General features: G+C 39.1%; 1 protein-coding gene across 3 annotated transcripts in view; it reads right to left on the bottom strand.

Moving 5' to 3' along the window:
* ANKS1B (ankyrin repeat and sterile alpha motif domain containing 1B) overlaps positions 1–27,968 on the bottom strand; it is a 736,922-nt gene that overhangs the window by 267,546 nt on the left and 441,408 nt on the right. For 2 of the 3 annotated variants that reach the window (XM_067559741.1, XM_067559740.1), the window contains exon 17: positions 16,371–16,477. In XM_067559741.1, the coding sequence (XP_067415842.1) occupies positions 16,371–16,477 (107 nt within the window). Of the gene's footprint in view, positions 1–16,370; positions 16,479–27,968 lie in introns of all 3 variants that reach the window. The other variant, XM_067559742.1, reaches the window with a different exon arrangement.

Here is a 27,968-nt window from a genome sequence, read left to right as displayed (position 1 = left end):
ACCTGATTGGTCCACATGAGGAAAAACCCTGAAGAACAATGAAACTTTGGCTTAGTTGTAAGTAAAGATTATGAGAACATAAAATGTGGCATGGAAAAATAGATTTAATATGCTGTGCAATAACTATTTGATTCTGTTTAAGGCATTTCAGCATTTGTGGTACTCAATTATATTGAACTGATGAATAAAGACATCAGATTTTTTTTAAAAATTTATTCCTCCATGCTGTCACTACAAGTTTTTTGGGTGATTAACTGTACAATTCCATACCTCAATATATCTGGATTTCTTTTAATTGTAATCTTAACTTGGACTTTCCAGGTTTTGTAATTTTTTGGTTTGGGAATAATTACAACATATCTGTAATTCTTGTATCCTTAAATTACCAATACTGATATATACTCTCTACCTTAACTTCAACTTACTGTAGTTTTCTGTCTTGGAATTTCCTATTTCCTTAAATTTATACATGAACAATAAAGAAGAAACCCAAAGAGAATGTTACAATATTACTATGCAATATTTCTAATGATTTAAAGAAATGTAGTACAGTATCAACATTAATTAAAAAAAAAATTTAAAGGACATTTTCACCCATATACAGTGCAGCACAAAGCAGACAGCGTGCACTGACTAATTAAACTGGGTTTATAGGTGTTTTCGTCATTAGAAACAACTCAAGGCAGCCCAAGTTTATTAATAAAATCTAGCCTTTAAATTACAGTTAATTTATTGGTTTGGAGGGCTTTGTTAGTCAGCATTATGTGAAAGGGAGGATAAGAGAAGCCCAGTAGTTCCTTAGTTCCAATGTCTCTTTGCTTTAAGGATTCCCCCTCAGTGCTGCCTCACTGGAGCTGAGGCAGCAATGCCATTGAGAGCCTTTCCAATACAGATGGTCAAATCAGTATCAACCAGAAACCTTCAAAAAGCAGTGACAGTTGGACCAAATAATCAACCAATGAGAACTGTTGACACTTCTCCCTCATTACGATCAATGGAATTGTTGCATGTAAATTATCTATCTATAAAGGAAAGATGAATTACCTCTGATGTCACAGTGACCCACTTAAGAATTACTTGTGCTGTTGACCTAACCCTATATGTAGCCTATATAATCAGAATAATTAGCGACAACAATTATTAATAATTTAGTTTATAATTACAGCCTAATTTCTTAAAATGTAGATTATGCACAAGATTTCAAGTAATTGTAACTAATTTTGAGAAATCTGTTTTATTATGTAATTAAGATCCCTGGAGACCGTTGAATTAGACGCTAAGTTTCCTAAAGGACCCATTTTAAAATAATTTTAATTTAAAGTAATAAACATGTAAATTCTCAGAAAATTTTTTCTTTAATCCAGAAGTAAGTGCTGCAAATTTGGGTAGAAAACACCCTTTTTCCACACATAACAAAGATGTTGAATCCCTGCTTTAAGTGCAAAATGGAATTCAACTATAAAGATGAGACTGATGTCTCTTTAATAAATTTAAGCCACTCCTTCCAGAAAAGTCCCACAATATTACTCATGTGAACATCTTAAGATAACTGTATTTTATTTCTATCAAACTTGTCCGTCCTTGCCTTGCTACAGTTTGTCATCCTCAGTTGTTGTATCAATTCTAAAATGTTGACCCTGATAACTCATTGTGATCCATGTAGATGCAGCAGTCCATTTGTGAAGATCACAATGCAGGATCAAGGCCTTAAACTGTAAACTCTTTGGGCATGGACCATGTCTAATTAAAAGTGTCCAGCTCAAATTTCAGTTTCATAGTATAATAATAAAAATAAGAAACAGCAGTAAGGAATTTAATAACCTAACTGATTGTATTCTTTTATGTTTAGGTGCAATCTAATAAATTAACTCTGAAAATGACAAATATTAGAAACAAAAATATGCTTTCTCTGTATAGTGGATTTAATACATAGTTACACAATAAGGGTGAACATGAATGAGATACAAATCACACCATAAGGGTGTACATGGGGTACAATGTGTCACACATGTTTAAATATGTTTCCCCTGCTGTGCCTAATCTGTAACATTGACAAAGAAATTAAAGATAATCACATTTGCAAGCACAACAGAGCAGCCACAAAGCAATTGAGAAATGCTGTCTTTTACTTACATGTACATCACTGGGAAAAATATTCAATTTGGCTTGTGTGATCAAAAATACAAAAAATTAGCTTGTTCTTCCTTAGAATCATTATGTCAGAACTCTTTTTTGGTCCATTCCTGTATATTTTGGCTCACATTTTAAAAAGTATTTAGGTGATGCTTGTGCTCAGTATTGCAATGCCTAACTGATTTAGGAGCCTAAATCTCATTTTCAAAAGGGATTTAGGCACTTACGAGCCAGGAGAATTGTGGCTAAGTGCCTAAATCCCTTCTGAAAATGAGATTTAGGCATTGCAATGCTGAGCACAAGCAGCACCTAAATGCCTTTTAAAATCTGGGCCTTTGCTCACAGTAGGATTGAATTAGCTGCCATCTAATGTTGTACACCCTTGAGATTTCTGTTATACAGTCTGGTGTAATTTACTTTCATAGTGGTGCAGAAATTTTACCTTCCAAGTCCTGAAACCCAAGGAGAAATGGAGATGATCTCTATTTCCTTCATGCTCTTTCTAAAAATGTAAGAACATTTGATTAAGGGTTGACAATTTTCTTTTCTTTCTTGTTATTGTAATTCATTTCACACAGGAAGTGGGCTGTGTTTTTCTTATTCTTTCCAATTCAGCAGCTGAGCCGCTCTCTTTGCTGGCCCACTCTAGTTACCGTGGCAACAACAAGGTTGCTGTAAGATGATCCCATGTGCTTTATGTCAATACACCGTGCTATTGTTCTGTGATAATATTTTTGAGAATATCTTTCCACATTCTGATGAAACAAGTTTAGTTAGTATTTGACTGGTGCATGGGCCACATCATTGTTCTAGGAGCCGTTGGAGGAGGAGATTCCGGGAAGGTTGAGATGTGCCTTGGAGCATGTGCTGGGCATTGACCAGTTGCCCTTTTCTCTGTTATTAGATTTGATCCTGCAAGGTGCTTAGTTCTCAGACCCTGGTCCAGTGAAGTACATAATATATGGTTAACTTTAAGCACATGAATTGCTCCATTGATATCAGTAAAGTTAAACTTGTATTATTTAACTGCTTTGCAGGACTGAGACTAGAGTGCTGAATGCAATGCATCACTGAGCTCATAATCATCAGTGACATAGCTACTGCTGGTTACTTGAGGCTCAGTTGCTCTCCATTGCTCAGAGGGAACTTGCTGCTACCACACCCCTTCAGGGGTGCAACATATCCCCTGTTCTGCCAGGTCTGCTCTTTGTCCTGGCACATCTTCTTTGGGATGATGTACATGCAAATGCCAAAAGAAGGAGCAGTTCCTGCAGGATCTGTACTGCAGCAAGCCCACACCTGCTGTATGCAGAGAAGTGGGGAATCTTCTCCCTTTCATTCTTTGGTCTAGCACTATCTGGCCCATACCAAATACTGAAAGAACTGGAAGCAAACTAGGTAGACTTGCTTAATGAGTCTTGGAATGGGGTACACCAGTCAAAGAACTATTTTATTTAAAAATGAAAGCTTAGATTTTGGAAAATAATTTTGTGGTAAGGGGTAGGTGTGGGGTGAATTTTGCAGCAAATTCCACTACAAATGGTGCCCTGGTTATAATATTTTCTCTCTCAAACAAGCCAGGACATTGTTTTTAATAATATTTCAAGTGTCATGGTATGGCATCACCTACAACAAACCAAATTACTAGCTATTAAGTTGGTCCCATGTAGTATATTACCTATTACTAGCATCAAAATAGATTTTTCATTGTCTTTTAATTATCTAGTCCAGCAGCAATAACACTTTTGACTTTCAAATGTCAGAAGAAACACCTGATTATGTTCACGGCCATACCTGGTGCCTATTGCACTGAACCCTTCCCTCCCTTACACCTCCCTCCCCTACTCCCATAGCTACTTCTCTTCCTACAGCACTTAATTCTTCCCAAACCACATTAAGCTTCCACACCTAGTTCAGTTAATCCTACCCCTCATTCTGTCCACATTCTTCCCTTCATTCACAACTGCATAATATTCAATTTTCCACCTCTTTACATATATTTCCTGTATCTAGTATCTTAGCTATACCATAAAAACAGCAGTCACCACTAATACCTCAGTATTTAGCACTACAAGTGGAGGCCTCCTCCCATATGTGAGCAGCTCAGGTACTTGGAAGTTGTAAATATTTGAGAAATTAGCTACTTTTTAATGTTGATCTGCAAATTACCTATATGTGTAATGACTGACTTAGTCCTTCTCTGCTGGTGAATAAAAGAAAAGGTCCTTCCAATTCAAGAATTTTATTCTCAGTAATTTCTCATCCCCTAGAAGGCATTTATCACTTTCTCTCATATTTCATACCTTACACAACCTGGAGATATCCTCACAGCCTTTCCATTCTTCCCTAAGGGTATGCCATTTTGGTCTATTTTTAATGGAGATTTGAAGAGGAAAAACCCAAGAGGTAATATACAATTTCTTGCCCTCATGTTAGTGAAGACAGTCTTGAAAACATGAACAACATGTAACTAATGCAGTGTTGTCTGGAGACAGCAGACAGCCAGAGAAGTGTGAACTGCTCTATTCATCTCAATGTACTGTTAACATAAAAACCTAACAGTGAGAGAGACAAGGTAGATGAGGTAATATTTTTTACTGGACTAACTTCTGTTGGTGAGAGAGACAAGCTTTCAAGACCCAGCATCTTTACTGGGTCCATGATTTTTACTTTCTGACAGAATTATGAATTTAAGCTCCCAGGCTCATCTTTTGAATGTGTTGTGCAGGTTTCTTTTGAGGAGGAAGACTGAGAGGTCAGGTATGGAGTGATTGCTTTGTGAAAAGCGTTCACCCATGGATGACATGGTGTTTTTCATCTTTTATCTTCTTTTATGTGTGAGTTCATTCAAGAGTGTAGTGATCATCTCAGGTAACCCACATAGTAGTTATTGGGGCATTTAGTGCATTGGATGAGGTGCACCTCTAAGCATATACAGAACCCCTGGATCTTGAAAGTTGTGTTGTGGGAGGCATTGATAATTGTAGCAGTGAAGATGTCTGCAGGTTTTGCATCTGTTGTTATGGCATTTGTATTTGCACTAAACTTATTCCTCCAAGCTGTTTCCTGAGGAGATGCTTGGTTTTTCTGGTACTGCATAATTCACATCTAGATTTTTTTGTTGGAGTCAAAATAATAACTTTTGAACTGATACTGTCCAGTCTAAGACTGTTAACATGATTTTAAAGCAGGCAAAGTCGTATATAATAAATGTGATTAAATTTTCTGAGGAGCTGACATGAATAAAAGTAGTAGGCATAGTCTGTGGATTTCAATTACTCAATACAATATTGCATAAAACTATTATTAAAAGTCTGGAACTTGTGATTTCAAGTGAGACGGGTTGGATGTTATCAATAGTTATATTTAGCATCAGCTTCAGTAGATACAGCATAAGAGAAATACAATGTATTGTTGTTAAAAGATGTTATCTCACCTGTACACTAACTGAAGTTATATGAGAGATGGCAAACTACAATAAGTCTCAGTGGTAAGAATACATATATAATTGTGTGTAAAATTCAGGTTCTTTAATTATTTGTTTAGTTGTTTGCATTACTTGTTTCTTGAACTATACTTCCATGAAAAGGGGACTAAGTAAAAGACTGGACACCAAACTGGCCACTAGTGGTGTAAGAAGTGCAACTCTAGTGAAGCCAAATGGATTTAACAGCAGTGATTTAACTCTGCGGCTTTGTCAATCAGAAAATCAATTAGAAGAAATGGGGGAAGGAAGATGAACATTAATAAGATAGCTACCCAGATAATTCTGAGTTAAATTAAAGTCAGGTCTGGTAGGTCTGGTAGCACCACCTATTATTAAGATTTCCCATTATTCAACCCTGTTGAAGTTATGCTTATAATTTTGCCAAACTTTAACTGTTTGTGCTGAAATTTTCCATGGTAAGTATCTACTTCAAACGGACTCCCTTTTTTTTTTTTAAATGGGAGGAAATTTCAGCCATAGTGATCCAGCCATTTTCAAGAATGAGGCTTGGAAAAAATAAGTTGTTTTGCTCATGTTAAATTCTTCAGCCCTTTTCTTTGAAATGCTCTAGCATCGCTGTGCTTTGGAGCAGGAACTAAAATTTTGGCAGGAGCTGGCTTTTGTATCAGAGATACGCCCTTTGCTTTTTTTGTGAAAATCTGTGCAAATTTGGCCAAGTGATAAGCCTTTTTAAAAAAAAATCCATTCATAAATGTTCAGTAATACAGTTTTAATAACTATAATCTCTGCAGATTTCATCTTCCCTGAGCATGTGCCAGCCTAATGCTCACAAAGCCTAGTGCTGACAGGACTGTGTATGCACTATTCCTTCCTAGCATGCTCTAGTCCCAGGGGAAAGAGATGAAGCCAGCTTTCCCTGTAATTGGTTTCCAGGCCAGGGTGGAGCCAGAGATCCCATGTTTCCTGTGATCTTAATCACTCCTTTCCCCTCTGTTGCTTCCCAGGGCAGTGTGGAGGAGGAAGTCATCTGACTCAAATGATGAGGAGCCAGGGTGCAGGGAGAGTACTGGGACTGGCTGGGCAAGAAGACGAGGAAAAGGAATTGGGAAGGTAGTTGGGTGGAGAATGAGATTGGATGCAGAGCTTGGGGAGGGGAACAGGGAGCCAACATGGTGTGGAAAAAAAAGGGGCAGGATGATGGCGGGGACATCTGGAAGCTGGGAGGGGGACAGAGAGATTGGATGAAGAATTAGGAAGAGGGGGTACTAGAACTGATGGGACATTTAGTCTGGGAGAGAATGAGAGACCAAGAGAAGGAGAAAGTAGGAGAGGGCAAGGAGACTGGGACTTGGAAGATAAGTCTGAGGAGGGGAGACTAGGACTAGGAAGGAAAGGATAATTGGACTGGAATGGGAAAGAGATGGGACTGGGACAGGGTCAAGTTGGAGAGGAGGGGCAGAACGGGTGAATCTTGGAGGTAACGGGCACAAAGGTCTGTGATCACTAGAGCACACTCCTCTTCAAAGCATGGAATAGAACCCAATATTCCTGAGTCTCAACCATTCCTCTGCTGTCAACAAATAACTGTGAACCCTCTGGCAACGTGTGTCATCCTCTAGCGCTGGTTCACATAAAAGATGACAACCTATAATTGCTATCCATTACTCTGTTAGTGCAAGTGGCGGAAGTCTGTTTGGTGGATCTAAAGGTTCCAGCCCTGGTGATGAACCATGCAGGTGATAATATGATGCCACATGATGAAATATCTTGATTTTTCAGTTTGCTTTTTTAAAAACCTCAGTAATGTCACATAAAAACACATTAAAAGAACATTATAAAGATTGTAAAGACAAGTTCTCAAGTTAGGAAATGCAAGAATTAAGGTTGCCTGTGCAGTATTAATTCAGCCTGGTTGCATTGTATGCATTATACTACAGTATAATTAATTACATGATCACATAGTATTTTTTACCACAGGGCCCTTGCCTCATTCAGTTTACAAACTAGATAGGTGCTTGGGATGAATGAGTCTTGTGTAATAAAGCAGGCTGTTACTTGTAGGACCCCTGCCTCAGTTGTTGCAGAAGTTAGAAGGTGTGTAATGAATGAGGCAGGGGACTCCAGGAAGAAAAAGGATGGTTTCATAGTTAAGGTCATTGTATGCTGTCCTGGATAACTGGATTCTATCCCTGCCTCTGTACCAGAGCTCCTACGCAATGCTGGGCAAGTCATTTAAACCAAACTTTTCACAAACGGTCACTAATATTTGTGTATTCTTCATTTGGGTGCCAAATTTGAGACCCTGCAGTTTGATTTGCAGAAGTGCTAAGCTCTCATATTTACAACTGAAGTCAATGGGAGCTATGCTTCGAACAGGAAGTGCTATATAATCCTTTACTATGGGCAGGTTATTAGATCCTCCTCTATAGTTTCTCCCTCTTCTTCATGTTTGAACTGGCTTTGATGGAGGTAATGCTAATTATCTTACTGAAGAGAGGCACAGTCTCTGGTACAATAAATCTTTTCCCTTTGCTGCATACTATCCCCTCCTCCCTTCCCTCACCACGAACCCCAATATTACTGGCAGTAGCTATTTAGTGGTAATAATGTTCCTACCAATTTCTGGCTCAGATGGTGCACCAGACTGTCCCATTTGGGAGGGTTCAGTGCAAATAGATCAGTAAAGTGGGATTGTGTACCCAGAGTGCAATCCTGTGCTCTGAAATGAATCTTGGTACTATTTTACATTTATGCTAATCCTCTAGTCCCTCATTTCTTCCATATAAATTCTTACAGAGGTCTGCCAAAAGATCTGTTTCTTCTGCCAATTTCTTAAGACCCCTTGGACAAATATCATCTGACCCAGATGATTCATATGTTTAAATTATCTAAGTATTCTTTTATCTGTCGCCTATAAATTCTGTGTCCCTAATATCCCAATGGTCTTCATTAACATTTACTGTATTTCACTCAGCCTCCTGCTTTATTCTTTATGCAAAAACCCCAAATAACTTTTTAGTATTTCAGAACATTCTCCATGTCCTCTATTATCTGAACTTTAGCAGCAGTCATATATTTTCCTTAATATTTGTTTTAACCTTGATATATGTATAAAGCTTTTCTTATTTAATTTTACTTCCCTAGTTAGTCTGACATCATTGTGCTTGCCTAATTTTTCCCTCTTTGTTTCTTTTAGTCCTGTTCATGTTTTGTAGTCACTCTTTTATTTTACATTTAATTTATTGTTCACTTCCACCCCTTAAGCAGCTGCTGGTATAACTACCTTTCCCCTCATGTTACCTTATTTTATGTGTAGGGGGATAGTTATCTGCTTTGTCTTGATTACAGTATTGCTTAGGATCTTACGCACATGCTCAGTTTTCTTATAGTACCTCTGCCATTAAGTGTTATCTATTAACTCCTTTAATTTTTCAAAATATAATTACTTGTAATCAAGTCCTTCTGTACTGTTGTCTCTTACTAGCTCCATCCTTAATGTAGTCATCGAATACTACCAGTTAATCGTTATGTGAGTTGAGTTTACCTGTAAGCCCAATCTCCCAACTATTTTTTTCCTATCAGTTAATATTGTTCTAGAACATTTATATAACGGTGCTTTGATCTGCTTCCTTTGAAATCTCCTACAATGCACAATTTCTTTTGGTGTTAAGAACTTTTCTCCAATAGATTACATAATAGATTCAGACCACTGGCTCCTTGTCCTACTGTAATTTACATTGTAATATTTCTCTTCTTTCATCTATATTCTATAATGTGAATTTAAATATACAGTTGCCATGTGTCCCTCAAGTCTTCTGAACTATATATATATTATTTCCCTTAGTTTTAACTCTTCTGATCTTTCAATCTTTAGATCATTTTTGTTGTCTTTCTTTATATTTTCACCAGTTTTTCTGTATCCTTCCTAAATGCTAAGGAATAGCATTACATACATTATTCCAGGTAGAGTCTCTTTGGAGCCCTGGGAATGTGGCCACTGACTTCAGTGACATTATATCAGTATGGCTTAGAGGCAAGCACACTAGCTTAGAAGCCAGGCAAACTGGGTTCTATTCCTGGCACTGGATCTAGAATGCTATGCAAGCTACTTTATCTTCCTCTGCCTCAGTTTCCCTATCTATCCTTACCTCCTTTTATAAAGTGTTTGGAGACTACAGATGAAACTGTTGCCATATAAGTCTAAGCATTTCCAGACTTTCTCTTAAGTTTTGTCACAAGAACATATATTTGACTTTAAGCATATTGGCACATAAAAGTATGTAAAAAAATACTACTACCACAACAGAAATGTGTCTAAGTGCACGACCCTTTCATAGCCTATTTTTGCAGCTGCTTAAAGTTGGGTTTTTTTGCTAAGTGAATAACAAATTAACTAAAATTACAAGAAAGGGATAAGTAGGTAGACTCATTGTAAAAGGAGAAACTGGTAGCAAAATAGTTTTATTATTGCGATGTAAATCACCTCGCAGAAAATGTTAAATTTGAGTATGTAACCAACCGCAAAGAGCAAAATGAAATGATTGATTAAGATGCTTGTTTTGAACCCAAACTAAGCTCTTTTTTAATAGGCCAAAGTTGTCCTGGTTACAAGGAACCATAAATTTGGAGCATTATGGAACGTGCTGTTGACAAGAAGTTGACATTCGATGATAATTGGATAATGCTCAATAATGCAGCCAACCACAAACTGTAATATGAGGTAACCAAGTACTGTCTAAATACACATGAAAATTTTAACAATGTGGACCAGTGCAAGTGACAAGCCTGGACACCAGATCAGTATGTATTACCTTTCTGTATTCGTGCTGATTAATTCTAGACATCTAATCTTGATCAGTCTTTGATTAATAAATCAGTTGAGATTGACCATTTGATGTCTCATTGATCACTTCTTTAAATCAGTGGTTTTCAACTTTTTTTATTTGTGGACTCCAAAAAAATTCAAATGGAGGTGCGGAACCCTTTGGAAATCTTAGACACAGCCTGTAGACACCCAGGAGTTTGCAGACTAAAGGTTGAAAACACTGGTCTAAATAGAATCCATTATTACAAAAAGCACTATATAAGAGGTAGGTATCATTATTATTCAATGGGAGCAGAATCAGCCTCCAATTCTTTTTGCCACTAGAAAATACATAATAAGAGTATATACTGGCATGACATCTCTTATTTTAGTAGTAGTTACTCTAGAAAGTCATGCTTAAATATATCACATTCATTGAATTTTAGTTGTTTCAACTCAGCTTTTACAGAAAATATTTGCTGCTAATTTTGTATACGCTAATATTTATGGGCCACAAGAAAATTCTTTAAACATGTGGTCTCAAATTTTTCACTCTTTTTAAACACAATGGTGGCATCTAATTGTGTTTAACACTGAAGTAAATGTATTTAACCCTATCCTTTTATATTAGAGTACTGGCATATTTTAGCTCAACGTACTATTGTAGCACATTACCTAAATTAGTAATGATACTAGTGCTCAATCCAGATTTGCCTACTCACACAAGTAGTCCCATTAAATAATTGCATTTAATTAATTAATGAATTAGTTACATATTTTGAGTGCAACTGTATATAAAGTAATCTGTGTCTCAAATTTAACTCTCTCATATTGCAAAGTGCATTAAAACTGAGTTTAGATTATTCTGATAGAATCATAGAGTTAGAAGGGACCCCAAGTGTCATCTACTTTAACCCATTGCCAAGATGCAGGATTTGCTGTGTCTAAACCATCCAAGACAGATGGCTATCCAGCCTCCTTTTGAAAACCTCCAGTGAAGCAGCTTCCACAACCTCCCTAGACAGTCTGTTCCATTGTCCTACTGTTTACAGTTAGGAAGTTTTTTCCAGAGATTTAATCTAAATCAGCTATTCTGTACTTGAACCCATTGCCTCATGTTCTGCCTTCTGTGGCAAGAGAGAACAACTTTGCTCCATCTTTTTTATAGCAGCCTTTCAAGTATTTGAAGACTGCTATAATGTCCCCCATAATCTCCTCAAGCTTGATATGATTGATTTTTACTTCTTTGAAAATGGGCAAAGGTTGAGATTGGTAAAGAGAGAATATATTGCATTTACACTGTATAAAATTTGGTTTATAGAAATATATTTTAAAATCACCCATCTGGTTTTAGGCAGCCTGGCAGTATTTTTAAAAGACACCAATTAATACAACAAAAATATAACTTCAGCAGTTAACTCAGCCACCATAATATTAAAAATCATGTAAATTAGCCATTGGGAAGGAAACAGGTGACAGGGAAGTTAAAGGAGTAATGCAAATTTGCACAGGCATCTAGATGTAATATGTACTGTTGTGACTAGGAACTGAGGAAAACATTTTTAAAGCTTGGGTGCCTACAGATTGGCAGTAAGTGAAAGTGGCCTGATTTTCAGAGGCACAGAGCACCTATTGAAGATTAGAGATTCAAAAACTGTATTTGGAAGCATGCCGTAAGGAATCTGTTGTAGATAGGGAAGGAAGAAGAGAGGATGCACTGACACTCATCTTCCCCCAATGTACATATGGTAGGAGGTAGCCACAATGCTGATGCCTGTGCTCCCGCACCATAAGATGCAGTTTAATGGGTACACAAGAGATACATGTTCAGTTCCCAGCCCTGTATGACCTTGGGCAAGTCACTTAGTGAGTCACTAAGTGCCTCATTTCCCCATCTGTAAAAAGTGGATGAATTTATCAATATTTGGGAGATGCCAGATACTATGGTGATGGAGACCATATAAGTAATTGGATAGATAGGCGTGCATGTACCTATGTGAAGTACCTGGATGTGAAGAACCTGGATAGATAGGCGTGCATGTGTGTATATTCCTAAGTAGTGAGAGGATAAAATGATAGGCAAGCCATTGCTCCAGTGTCAAAATGCCAATTAAAGTTAATGAAGTGTTAAATGTTTGGATACTAGTGAACAGTAAGTATTGGAAGATAAAAATAATTTGTTCATCAAATCAAATGTTTCATACTTTTCTATGAACTCTGCCTCTTTTTGGTGGTTTGGTCCACATTCATCTCATATGTTTATAGGTCTCAGAACTCAATTTGGTCAGATTGTAATATTGAGCAAGTGATATGATTTAAATATCTCAATATAAATTATTAGGAAAATGTACAAATACATGCTCGTATGCAGGCCTTAATCAGAACCAGTCCCCAACAGATACTGTGATCTGAATTTGTTGCTATTGTCTCTGGGCATCCACCTCCCTAATCCACAATGAAAGTGTCTATGATGCATCTCCAAATTTATAAACAGACATATGCAAGGACACAAACCAACCAATCTTTGATCTCCTATATTTTTCATCCATCCATTAAGGTGTCCATTAGTTCATTAGGTTTCCTCATTGCTTAGATCCAGACAACATACTCTAATTTACAACAAGCTGTATTGATCTAATGGTCAGGATATAAATCCTCCTCTGTCTGGGAGTCAGTTTAATTGGAAATGAATCTTTACATTGTCAGATTTTCAATGTCATCAGTGTCTCTACCACACTTCCACAGCACTGCACCGAACTTCTACTGCAAGTTTTCACATCCAAAAGGATACAACTCTTTGTTTGACAAACAACAACAACAACAATAATAAAATATTCATAATAATGACTGGATACATTTGACTATGATTCTATCTCAACAAATAGCCATGAGCCAAGTCTTGGCACTGAACTCATGTATGGCCCACTAAATGTTACGTGGATGCTGCAATAATAATATGACAGGAATTTCACTTGCTGTGTGCACAAATACTCTAAAAACAGAAACAGATTTGGTAAGAAAAGCAAAAGCAATTTTTCAAATACTGGTTTTAAATACTACATTTTAAAACAACTGTAAATACCCCTACATGAATTGAAAAACTACTGGAAAAGAATAATTCATATAGTAAAGTTTATAGGTACATGCACAGAAAATTGAGAGAGTAAATCTTGTGAATTCTAATGGCAGTTAAGTGCCTATCTTCCCTGCACAGTGAAGGGAGAATAAAGCCAAGGATATAATTTCTATGAATCTAATTAATGATTTAGCATGAAATCCTTTTATCCGAAAAATACCTTAGTTACCAGAATGTTAATTTAATTAATAGAATTTTGCAGCTGAGAGTTGCCTAAATAGAATATATTTGTTCTCAGATATGGTATGATATTTCCAACATTAATTATATCATCATGATATTCCCTTTCCTGTTCTAAACATTTAGTAAGACTCGTACTACTACATCATATATAATAGGAGTTCCATGGCTGTTGCTTAGGCAACAAGATGAATAAATGCAGGTCAGAATGTGCTTTCAGAAAAACAAAAGCAGAAATATGGTACAGAATAAAGAACAGATATGTCTAACTGAATTTTCATTGCATTAAAACAACAGTATTGTTTGAAAGCAGACAGCCAAGCTATTTTAGTCAAGTCTATAACTGAATAAATAAGCTTACATAAAATAGATGAATATAAACAATTTTTAATAAAGTAAACAATTTTCTTATATTATAAAAAGATGTAACATAGCACATTTAAGTTAACAGATATCTCATTTTTCCTATTAGTCTAACAGACCTTCATTCTCCAATTTTAATAATCTATGTTCCAGGTTTAATTTTCTTCTATCCTTTTGGATAGAAAGGAAAGTATTTTAGTGAAAATAAACATTTTTTAAAATTACGGCAGGAGAAACTTCTTACACTATGTAATGATGATATATGCAAAAGAATCATATATACACAAATATTGATTTATGATCAATTTATTATCTTTTTGCTGCAATAAAATATTTGATATACTGTAGCCCAAAATAAAGCATATCAAATTATTGTAAATACTGTAAAGTTATCATTATTGTTTTATTATTATTTCACAGCAATATGTTTAATCACTAGATTCAATGTAGGGGGTCTAATCTCTCACACATACATGCACCTAACTCCAACTAACATCAGTGGAAATTGTATGTTTTATCTGTGATATATATTCAAGAAGAAACTAGATTAGAAAAGAACTAGTAGACTAAGCTGACCAGAACGATGTGGCTACCATACAAACACCCATATCATAACTTGACCCACATGGTACCTGACAAAGTTTGGTTTGGGTATTTACTAACAGAACTTCATATTGAAATAGGTACATTTACATAAATATGTCAGAGAGACTTAGGACTTGTCCATTGAAGTTAATGACCGTGTGCACATTGACTCCAATGGACTTTGGATCAGGCCTCTCTAGTTCTAGTAATGTCTGGAAAGCATCCCAAGTCATTTTCTCTGTTCCTACAATGCTCACTGTTTACCTGTGGTAAGTGAATCTCTACACATTTGTTATGCCACCTACTGCCCTCTATGAACAATGTCCCTTTTTATAATATTTGTATGACTTGTGCTCATCTGCTTTAGTAATTCTTTTATTGGATAGATGAAGCCTACAAATTACATATGTGTTTTTTATTTTATTTATTTATTTTGATTTGGGTCTAGTTTTTCTGCTTTTAAAATTGAGAATATTTAAAAGAGGAGCAAAAACTGCAAATATTTTTATTGATATAATAATAATAATAAAAAAAAACCCATATAGCAGCCATATAGAAACAAAAAGAAAAATAAAAAATACTTACATATGGAAATAAAAATAGATAAGTCTTTCACAATTTTCTTATCAACAACCCATAGATGTATATTATTACTGGAAAAATAGGTGAATTGGGGAAAATATGACTGAGATGATGGCTTTATAATCATAACATATTCATGCCAAAGACCACTTGTACATCTTAAATACTCTATGTAAGGTGTTCATTAAGATAGTAGCTCTAGAGCTACCCAAGGATGAAAATATTTACTAAGAAAAATACCTTAATTAGGGACAAAGAATAATTTGTTGAGATCTGGTACTGTACAACAAGTATGATGAATGGTTTTATCACAAATAAAAAAGGATAAACATTGGAAAAGATATATACATGGTTATGTAGCAATTTTATAGGTTACTTCCCCCCTTTACCATATTCATTTCAGTGGAAAGTTTGTATACATGAGGTTTGTCATTCCATACCACCCTAAATTCTAAGATATCTGAAATAATTTGGTTGTTTTCTCCATATCAATGAAATATTTATAGTTAAACTAGGAAAGTTTTTGGTATCCATTTAAAGGAATACACTTGCTTTCCAGTTCAAACAAGTGAATCCCATAAACTGATTACCTAAAAAACCCCAATCAACCCCACTTTACGAAGACATCCAGAATTAGTTAGAGTTGCACAATTTGTTAAAGTATTATCCATAATTAAAATACACCTGTAACAATGGCATGACATGTCATTTAATTAACTTGGTGTTAATGTTTAAATAAAAGTAATACCATGTGATGTGCTACAGATAGGGGTGTGGCCAAACCTTTCAATATGGGGGAATTGCCCCCTCTCAAGGTTGGTGTACAAGCATTACGCACTTCTACTTTTTTAAAAACCTGGAGATTGATATGGGGGAGGGAGAGAACCTTAATCCCCAACTTCTCCTTGGCCAAGTCCCTGGCTATAGATATTATTTCATAACATGTATATTCTGGAAGTTTATCCTATGGACACCTTACATATTGATTCAGCTGTATGTAGAAAACTGAAGCACTACCAAATTTCAGTGAAAAGCAGAATAGTTCTAACCTATTTAAGATCACATAAGAAACACAGACAGATAATAAAAAACAGAAAGCAGCTACAGTGTCTGTACACAGCAACACATAGGATTCTTACCATAAACTGCACATTGTCAAATCCATTAGCCAGCAAGTGGTTCTCATACTGTGGTAGCCCAATATTTTCCAACCATTGTCCCACTGTCTGGACAGGGCATCTGGGTCCTGTAAGAGGGTGAAGAGGGAGGCGTTTAAGCAATGAGTAGCCATCCACTGGATAGTAGCGATAGTCCTGGGCTGAGAGGTGGCATTGCCACATCATGTTCCTGGCAAAGTTGTTATCAAAGGAGCCCGCCAGCTTGACAGATTAATGTTTTCAGCAAGGAAGAAAGTCAGAAGTAAAACATAGTTTACAGGGCAGTCTATAGAGTATAATCTGATCCTAGCTCAACATTTCTTAGTTATTAATCTTTACTATAGACCACAACGTCATATCGTGAAAAAAAAAGGCATATCAAGCTGTCAGCTAAGCTGTTTTCCGTTATATGTGATTGTTGGAATACTCCACAATGAGCAATGCACTGCGAGCAGCAAGAATTCTTTTTATCAAGTACTCCTACACTCATCAGTATGCAGTTCCATGCTCCTTGCTCCCCCTCGCTCGCTCCCCTTCATTACCCAGCCTAGGCTACACCTCGCATTTTCAATAATAGCCATCAGATAAGGCAGATTTTTTTTGTCTGCAAGCTGTAAGCCTGCTGCTGCTGCTTCCTCCTACACACTCATCCAAGTGTCAATCTTGAATGATGAGAGCAGTCAAAACAAATGCAGAAAATAGAAAGATTCAAAAGCAAACTAAAGCTCTTAAATCTGAATAGAATCTTCATACCAGTTACGCATTACAGATCTGTTTGTTGTAGATTTTTTACGTTTCAAAAGACATCAGGAAATGCAAAGCATTAACCATAGTCTATTGCATGGTTTACTACATGTTCCCTTTTTCATAGAACACAAATACTGGTCTGTAGCTCAACTTACATAATTCTGAAAATAATCATTTTCTTTAATGAACCAACAACAAACAAATACATTTTCAAATGTCTTTCCTGTAACCCTGAACAAGGCATAAACTGCACAACAAGCTTTTAGTCAAAATAATTAGTTTACTATCTCCAGGATTTTTCAACCGTAAAATATTATTAGACACAAGAAAACCTTCATTCTAACTTGCTTATGATTCAACTTGAAAAGATTACCATTTCAAATCAATCATTAAAGGGATATTTTTAACCAAATAAAATTGAAAGTACAGATTCTTTTTAAAAAAATGAATGTTTAATGATAACAGATGTGAGTCTCAATGAAAGGTAAAGAGGTTGTGTATTCTCTCTTAATTTACAAGGGAAAAGTCAAAGATACAGATGATAAATTGGATGATAAAGAACTATATTATTCAAGTGCTTAGACTTTGGCTTTCCTCCTTTCATGAAGCTTTGAACTAATCAGAAGCATTATTTAAACCCAACAATATTTGCCAATAGGCTAGCTTTCTATTACTTTGGATGACCATGTTAGATTTTGTTAGAAATTATTTTTACTAAACCTAATATTAAACAGAAATGTTTTCATGGCACACACAAACAAAATCAATACAGTTTCAACTTAAACATTTCCCCGCAGCATTTACAACCTAAATGTTGCAGCACTTTGCTCATGCAGGAGAATCATAAAGTACAATAAACTAAAGTCCCAACTCAGCATCTAAGGAATGGGAAGACTCCCAATGATTACAAAGGGCACTCTAAAGCTTCCACTCCTGTGATAGATATACTGGTGCTAACAACTAGGCTCATACACAGAGTTCATTGAAGACAATGGTTCACTTTACTTCCTCTGGCTTTGCACATGAATAACTTTGACTCCAAAGGTGTTACGACTAATTCACAACAGAGTAAGCCAGAACAGAGTTAGGAACAGTGGGAATACGCACAGGCATAATAAGCATTTGCACCAGTGCATCAATGTGCCACATCATGACTAAATCTAATTTCAACATCCAACCTTAATTAAATGCTAAAGTAAATTACAGAATGTGTGTTAAAAAGTTGGTTAGATTTTAACATCTCTCAATTTTAATGGTTGAAAATGTTATTAGTTATACAATCCAATAAAAAGTATGTTTAAACCAACGACTTTTCATTTGACAAGTTTCACTCCTGGACCCATTCAAATTTCAAGATCCAATATCTTATGATGCTCCAGGGCTAGAAACACAACAGAGAATTCCCTTTCTCTCCATAATATACAGCATTTGAATCCAGTAATGATGATGGCACATTGATTTATTCTGAACTAGGTTACTCAGAGGAATTTCTTCTAATTTCTTTCTCTGAGACCTCTTTAGCTGGACTCTTGGTATTAACATTGCTGGGAAAAACACAAAAATAGTGCAAATAACAATTTTTATAACTCTTAATAGAAGTCCTGATATTTCTGTGAATGTATTTCTCAAAATACATGATAGTAATTGCACTACTGAGCAGGACTAAACTTGATTATTTTAACTTTTGCTGTATTTGTATAAAAATTACTGGGCAAGCTCTTTTTTTTGGTCTGTCTTCCACAAAAAGTAAGGAGCAAAACAGAATAAAAAATTAGTTTTTATATTTTGCACACATGTAGTCCTTGGTATGACCTAGGAAACATAACTTGAACTCCAAAGGCCAGATTATTATTTATTAAAATAAACTGTTGTCATTCACATGGCCATTGTGCAACATTAATCCCAAGTCTGCAGAGGAAGGTGTACACTATTGCTCAGGGCACCACACAAAGGAACCATAGAGAGGCTCACACAGATAATCCATGTCCATTGTGTGTGCTGCCTGGAGCGTTAATGAGATCTACAGTGGTGCAGATAGGTTTCACAGCTTGTCTATGGGGTTGCTGCTTTATGTTACACCCTTCAGTTACTGACTTCTGGACATTTGCAAGTCCACAGTTTAGGTGTAGCGGGACTCTTATTTGGCAAGTCCTCTTTTTCACTAGTCATGCCTCATTCTCCCTCCTCCGTAAAAGGAGTTATGCCTTGACTATACTAGAAAAGCACATCAGTTTAACAAAGTGATTTAAAAACTGGCCTAGTTACACTGGTGCAAATCTCTAATCTAGGCATACTTAATCCTTGCTGATATCAATGTAACCTAAATTGGTAATTTACTGACACAAACTAAATTGATATGAGTGAGGAGTTAAGTGGTTTCAGTGTGTCTTCATTAGGCGTTTGCACAAGTTTAGATAAATTAATTTTTAAATCAATGTCCTTGAACCGGGGGACTCTTTTAGTAGAGATAAAAACTATGACTCATTTTGCAGTACTACAGAATGTGAAATCAGTACAGCTTTGCCACATACATCTATTTTCTGACTATCTTGCACCTCATGACTAATTTACATTGCTGGATATGACCCTGATCCTACAACTGGCTCTGTGCAGGTACAGGGTCCAGCAATTGACTCAACTACTGAATTGAGGTCACCACAGAAGTTTGTTCTAAGTCTTCCTCCTAAGAACTTGTGGAAGTATCTCTGGCCCAGATCCACAAAAGGAGTTAAGCATTTAGATGTCTACTAAATCACTGGAACAACACTGCAATCCACAAAGCCTCAGTTAGTTACCAGATTCCCTATACAATGAATGGGGAGGGATGGGAGCCTAAGAACAGGATCCACAAAGGCTAGCATACTAGACAGGGAACCACCTAAACTAGCAAATGGGAGGTGCCAACGAGAGATGTGTGTACTAAGCCCCACCCCTATCACAGATATAGGTGCCTAAATCCAAGCTGCAGGCAGGCATCTATCTCTGCCAGTGGTACACAACCAGGAACCCCTCTCCTGGAGTTAGGTGGCTTGGGCACCTAAGTCATTTCTTGTGGAGAGTTAGGTGCCTGCCTCATTCTACACAAAACAGATAGAGGAGGTGGTGATGGTCATGCCCACCTTATAATTTTCATCCTAGTGGTTAGAGTACTCACCTGGATATGGAAGACCAGGGTTCAATTCCCCCCTCTGCTGATCAGTAGAAGGGATTTGAACAGGCCTCTCTTACCGCTCAGGAGAGTGCCCTAACCACTGAAATATGGAATATTCTGATGCGGGGTTCACTCAATCTGTCCTGTTCCACTTTGGATAAATAATTAAAGAGTCACTGGAGCAGAGGGACTGGACCTTGGGTCTCCCACCTCCTAGGTGGGTGCCTGACCCACTGGACTATAGACTCCTTCTCTCATGCTCACTGGCTCAATAACTTTTTAGTTATTTAAGCCAACATGTAAGAACTTCAACAGCAGAGACTGTGGGAGCCCCACAGCAGAATATCCCAAAGCTCAGTGGTCAGAGAAGTCTCTTGAGATGTAGAAGTCTCCTATTCAAATTTTTTCTCCCCATCAGGCAAAGAGAGTAATTGAACCTGGGTCTCCCACATCCCAGGTGAATGTTCTAAACACTGGTCTAAAAGGTGTAAGGTGGGCAGTGGCAGCTGCTGCATCTGCTCCTGCTGCAGTTGCTGGATTTTGAACAGGGTCCAATCTGGTAAGGATGCTCATAAGATGCTCCTCCACCTATCCTCCCCCAGTTCCTGGATTGCTTCTGGAGCTTTGGTAGGAGATAGATGGCCAGATCCCTGGAAGAAGGCTAAGGCATGCATGCTCGGAGGCAGAAACTTTGGTGCCTACATACCTTTTACAACAAAAATTTAGATGCTGAGTGAATTTCGATGCCTACATGCTTAGGCAGCAAGTGAGTGGGAGTTCTGTGGTTTGGAGTGGTGCCTAAAACTGGAACTTAGGTGTCTAAGTCTAGGGTTTAGGTGCCTAAGTACCTTTGTGGATCTGGGCCTCTGCCTCTAGTTTGCTGGAATGGGGCTCTGATAAAGGGTTGTGCCTGAAGGCATTAGAGATGGAAATAGCCATTCTACATAAAATGCTTCTCTTACAGCCATGCAGATATCCAGACAAGAATTAATGTTGATCTTAGCAGCACTGATGGATATTCTATGCCTGTTCTCCACTCAAGGAGGGGAGTATAGCACACACATATGGGCAGAAAATCCAATGAGAATCCTAAGAGATGGGGAGAGCAGGAGGCCACGTGAGGGTAAAATATGGCCCAATATACGGTAATTAACAAGCTTTCATTACATTTTGCTTACGGGTACCTTTCTGTATACAACAAATATACACTGAAATTTGTTCAAACTAACACATTTTGTTTTCCCATCTTTATGACTGTGTCTACCACATATATATTCATAAAAATGATATTACTCCTAAATTTCCAGTAATTTTGTTGGTGGTATATATTTATTTACATGTCTATTAATTTTTCCATACGTTATCACAGATTAATTATTACCACTTTTCTAAATTTAAAAATATATATCTGATTAAACATTTCACAGTATAAAGAACTCAAAATAGAAAAATCAATTCAGAGGTTAAGAAACGACGGTTACTTACCTGTACTGTAACTGTTATTCTGAGAAATGTGGGTGCAGATATGTATTCCATTCAGGTGTGTGCATACTGAGCACACCAAAGCCATAGAACTTTGCCTACCAAACCCACAGGGATGGCCCTTATGCCCTTTGGCCCTAAGCCCTCCTCCCAGATACTTAAGGGCAGTACCATCCTGACCCATCTTAGTTCCTTCAATAATTGAGACTCTGATGTAGTGGAAACGGAGGGTGGGTTGTGGAATACACATCTGCACCCACATCTCAAAGCACAATAGTTAAAGTACAGGTCCATAACCATCTCTTCTTTGAGTGGTTGCAGACATATACTCCACTCAGGTGACTCACAGGCAGTATCAGAAGGAGATGAGACTTGGAGTCTACTCAAAGACTGATTACAAGGCTCAAGCTTGTGAAATGTAGTAGGGCCCAATGAACTCAATTTTTTTTTAGTTGGTACTAACATCGACTTCCTCTTGTTCAAAATCAGGCCCAGATGATTGAAAAGGCATAGTGTGACCTGAACATGCAAAGGGACATATTCTCTTCATTTGCCTCTCACCCCTCTAGGTACAGGAAGATGTGAATTCCTCTCTTCCTGTCATATGTAGCCACTCCCATCATTAGTAAAAACTCAAAAAAAAGCCCAAGAGAGGTCAAAGGGAAGCACAGTGTACTGATAATATTGATTTGCCAGGACAAATCTTAGAAACTTCCTGTTACTTGGGCAAATCACTATGTGGAAGTAAGCATCCTGAATATTCAGGGCAGCAAACTGGTTATTGTTATTTAATGTAGGAAGAATCATTGCCAGAGTCACCATGTGAAATCTCACATATTTGATGTATTTGTTGAGACTGTGGAAAAATTTAGAATAGGTCTCATCCATCTCTTGGATGTGGGGACCAGGAAATACCTGGAATAAACTCTCCTCAATGCTGCAGAGGGATCTCCTCTATAGCTCCTGAAGCACACAAGACCTGGACCTTCAGAAGGATAAGCGGCTTGTGAGAGGGGTCCCTGAAGAGGGATGTGGAAGGGAGATACACAGAAACTGGATGGCATAACCTGATCTCACAGTGCTTAGGACCCATTTGTCCATGGTTACTGAGTCCCAAGCACTGGAAAAGCAAGACAGTCTGTCCTGAACTGAGGAGACAGGGATGGGGAAAGCACAACTGGAATGCTGTCCTGGACATACAAGTCAAAATGGCTGTTTCCTCAACAATGAAGGAGGGCGAGCTGGCTGGTTGAAATTGGGCCCAGAAGCTTTCCTCCTTTGTGACCTATGACCCTTCCCTTTGCCTTACAAAAAGGATGACTGTTTGAAAAACTGCTGTGAGTGTTATTGCTGCCCTAGCTATTAACTCCCATACTAATGCTTCTTTGTGGCTGGGGTATAAACATCCAACAAATGCAAAGTAGCTCGGGGGTTCTTAAACAAATGTAAAGTCTCATCAATTTTCTCTGAAAACAAAAACCGACCATCAAAAGATAAGTCCTTAATACTCTGCTGAACATCAAAATCTATATTGAAATTCTGCAACCCAGCTAATGCTGTAATTCTGGAAGCAGCATTCGCCACAGCCAGAGACTATTGTAACCAAGTTTTGGCCACCAGATGGCCCTCCACAGTGAACACCGTAAACTCTTCCCTGAAGCAACTTATCTGTGAATTTGTACATAGAGTCTCAACTGATGAGGTCATATTTAGATGCTGATGTGTATCTGCAATGGAGAAGTTGGGTAAATTTTTCTCCCCATCAAGTACAATGTCTTAGATTCTTTGTCCTTCGGAGTGTATTTATATCTCCCCTGTTGTAATCTATCATTTACTATTATCTTGAGAGTTAGGGGTTGGATGAGAATAAAAGCACTCAAAGCCCTACATAGGAACATAATACTGCTTCTCAGAATGATTTGCTCCAGGAAAAGATGAAGTTGGGGTATTCCAGTGGTCCAAGAGAGCTTCAATTATCAGGAGAGCTACCCTCCCCTAGCTGACAACTAGAGAATACACAGCAATTTATGTGTATTCTCCTGCACAATCTCAGTCTTAATGCTTAAGGAAAAAGCCATAGGCCTTAAGAGGACCTGGTATGACTTAAAATCCTTTGGCACAGGTGAGGAAGAATCCAGTACTGTAGAGTCATCTGGAAAGGAAGAAGAAGGAGGGTGTGGGGCCAAGGGGGGCATCCTATACGAGAGGATCTATCTGGACCAGCACAGGAGAAATTACCTCAGGCTGTGCTTGTAATAGAGGTAACTCAGGAAGAGAAACTGCAGCCAGAATTGGCAACCTAGCCCTGGATTGCATTGAAGAATGTGATTTTCCAGACTGAGAAATATCTCAATGATTCCAAGGAGACCTCTGGGAATAGGATAAGGCATTGGTGGCCAGTAAGGACTAAGCCTGGGACCCCAATTTGTACTGCAGGAAAGGTGCCAGTTTCAGTGCTGACAGTGACCAGAGGATGGTCATGAGGACTTCTGAGAATGGAAAGGAGAAAGATGTCTCTGAACTTATGTCTCTGATATGTATTCACTCAAAGATAGAAAACAGAGTTACTTACCAGTAACTGTTGTTCTTCGAGATGTGTTGCTCATATCCATTCCAATATAGGTGAGTGCGCGCCCTGTGCATTGGTTCCCGGAACTTTTTTCCCCTTAGCAAGCCCCGTAGGGTCGGCTCAGGTGCTCCCTGGAGTACCACGCTCATGCCGCGGTACATAGGGCACCGCCGACCCCACGGGCCCTTGGTCCCTTCTTTCTGCCGACTCCGGCAGCGGGAACGGAGGGTGGGTGTGGAATGGATATGAGCAACACATCTCGAAGAACAACAATTACTGGTAAGTAACCCTGTTTTCTATCTTTGAGTGATTGCTCATATCCATTCCAATATAGGTGATTAAATAGCCATACCTTGGAGGTGGGTAGGAGTCAGCGTTGAGCTGCTCTTGCCAGCATGGCTCTGCCGAAGCCTGCGTCCTCTCTCGCCTGCTGCATGATGGCATAGTGGGACGTGAAGGGGTGGACCGATGACCAGAAAGGCCACCGATGAGGCCTGGGCTCTGGTTGAGTGCGCCGTCACAGCTCCTGGAAGTAGCACCTTCGCCCGCTTGTAACAGGTCCTGATGCAGGCAGTGATCCAGGTGGAGATGCGCTGGGTGGAGACAGGTGAACCCTTCATCCGGTCCGCTACGGCCACAAACAGCTGCGTTTACTTCCAAGCCTAGTCCGCTCAATGTAGTAGGCCGACATCTACAGTGCCGTCATGGTGATGAACTGCTGGCGGAGCTTGAACGCCTCCTCCGCCTCGATGTTTTGCGGCAACACTTCCCACCCTGGGACTGGAGCAGTGCCGCTGGTGCCGACGCATGGAGCGGAACCGTGTGGAGCGGGACCGGCTGCGAGGTTCCGAAGCTGCCGGTGCCAAAGCCATCGTAGCCGGTGGTCGATGACTGGTTTCAGCGGGCACCGGGATCTGCGCCGGGCTGCGTGCCGGGGATCGAGACCAGTACCGTGTGCTGGTCGGGGTGTGCGTCGGGGATGATGACCGGCACCGAGCCGGGCTCTCCATGGAGGAGTGAGAGCTGGAACTGTGATCCCTGCGCAAGGCAGGACTGGAGCAGCATCGCCTCGCGTGTGAGCCTCTCTACCGCCTTTGGTGCTGCGGTGTCAAGGAGCTCGACGACTCGGGCCAGAGCTGGGAGGGGAGCACATACTCTCTACCCTCCGTGACCGTCTGGGGGGAGACTTCGACTCCTGTCTCCACCACCCACTTGGGCCCCCAGCGCGGGTTTACCCTAAGACACCGGTCCCTGCGCCCTCGGCCAAGGGGGGGACAGAGGTGTGGGCATGCTCATGAGGGCGCATGCCGCAGCGAACACCTCCAACGTCAACGGTCCCTGCAGGGGCACTCCCCCACTATGCGGAGTCGGGGGAGGCTCCCTGTGTGGAAATGCCGGTGCCAGAGTAATCTCGACGGCACGTGGCTGGGGCATCTCCTGACTCCCCCCAGTCCGGATGGGTGGTGCAGGGGAGTCTCGGTGCGCGGCGTCCTTCCCCTTGTGGTGCTTCGGTGCTGGGCCCTGGACTGTTGAGGTCGGTGCCGATGGAGCGCTCCGCAGCGAGGAGACGCTCGGTGCCGAGGGGGAACATGCTGGTTCTGAGTCTGGCCGAAACGCAGACTCCATAAGGATAGCCTTCAGGCATGCAACTCTCTACTTTTGAATGTGAGGCTTGAAGGCTTTACAAATGTGGCATTTGTCTCTGCGGTGCTGCTCTCTAAGGCAGCAGAGGCAGCGATTGTGAGGGTCGCTCATGGGGAAAGCACACACGGTGCAGGCTTTGAAGCCGGTTGAGCCAGGCATGGCCCAACCTGAAGCCCCTGAGGGCTACTATCTAACTTCTAAAGTACTTAACTACTTAACTCTACTTAACGTTTTAACAGTCTATTAACAACAACAGTTCTATAGAGAACAAAGGGAATGCTACTTGCTAAAGCAAGAGGCAGACGTTCCAGTAACCGTCACAGGCGGAAAGAATGAACTGAGGGCCCGTGGGGTCGGCGGTGTCCTATGTACCGCGGCATGAGTGCGGTACTCCAGGGGACACTTGAGCCAACCCTACGGGGCTTGTTAAGGGGAAATAAGTTCTGGGAACCAGTGCACGGGGTGCACACTCACCTATATTGGAATGGATATGAGCAATCACTCGAAGATAGAACTTAAAATTCTTCCCCCTAATAGAAATCCCTGCAGGAGGGCAGCAGCAGCGTAACTACCTGCTAACATTGTGAGAAATCTTTCTTGGTGCCCAGGAAGTATAATTTACACCTTCCTGCTCCAGCTTCAGTGAAAGTGAACCATAGTCTTTTGAGAATAGGAAAGATTGTTTCTCAGAAAGTGCTGTGGTATAGCTGCATTTAAAGCAATATTGAGAATGTTTTTCCTGCTGCTTGCATGAGATTCTTAGTAAGTTCTTAGAATAATAGTAACACTATGCCCACCACCTATGAGTAATTATTGTCATTGCTTTTAACTACTTTTAAGGCAAAAAAAATCTTCAAATCTGGCATGACAATTTCATTCAAAATGTATTATTTAACTCAGTAAAGCATTTTGAGATACTGTTTTTAGGAAAAGACTATTTTATACTATAGTATATGACAGCATAAAACACTATAATTAAAACATATTTTTAAAAGCAAGTCTTTTTGTAGCTCTATCCTCAGGAACACTTGTCTTGCAAAGTAGAAGTGGACAGAGGAATGTTGAACAAAATGATCAAAAAAAGAATTAAGAGCACCCTTCTTGCACAGGAATGTCTGAAGCAGTGGAGCATGCAGGCTGAAAGTTTGCAAGGCTGTAAAATAAATGGTAGCCTTAACATTAAGGAACTTGAAAGCTGCTTAGATTTCTAGTAAGGCCCAATGGCACTGGTAGAAAGGCCTATACAGACACTGTAGCCAATTTCAGGTCTAGAAGTGTTGAATCTTAAATTGACACAAGATGGAGTGTTTAGGTTTTTTTCATGTTACAAGTCAGTTTGGAAGGACACCTTCCTTTTGTCTTATTTTCAGTACCCCTTCTCTTCCTGTTCTTTCTATATCTGCACACTGTTAGAATGGCTATAAAGTGCTAAGTAAGATGATGATGTTTATATTAATGTGTTATGTGTGTAGTGGAAGTTTAGGGGACATATTTGATGTACCTGTATTTCAAATTGTGCTGGCTGTGATACACCCCACACAGAAAGGTGGCAGGATAATAGCCGGCTTAATAGCCCATCAAAACCTTTACAGAAGCAAAGGGCCCAGGAAGAAACTAAAGACATGCCTGAAGAGTTACTAGGATTGGCCCATGTGACTCTGGACTCCATTTTAGCTCCTGTAAGTTTCCACAGGCTGCATGGCCAGAGACAGAGGCTATATAAGATCAAACCACAGAAACCATTTTGCCTTTGTTCCTGTTCAGTTATTGACATATACCTGTCTCTGGATCAATTCACTTGCAACTGAACTGAAAGACTTAGACCCATCCAGGTGTTGGATGTATACCAGAGGAACTGTACAAGCTTGCAACTCCACATTTCTTCTAGAAACCTGATGTATATGGACTTTCAATCATTTGTATGTATTTGATTTGCTTTGACCCTTTAACATTTCTTTCATAGTTTGTTTCTTTCCTCTTACAATAA

The sequence above is a fragment of the Emydura macquarii genome, unplaced genomic scaffold (assembly GCF_026122565.2).
Source record: "Emydura macquarii macquarii isolate MOO-44397 ecotype Brisbane River unplaced genomic scaffold, CSIRO-AGI_Emac_v2 contig_2205, whole genome shotgun sequence".
Taxonomy (NCBI): Eukaryota; Metazoa; Chordata; order Testudines; family Chelidae; genus Emydura; species Emydura macquarii.
Note: the sequence above shows the minus strand (reverse complement) of the source record. Positions and strands in the feature narration are given on the sequence as shown.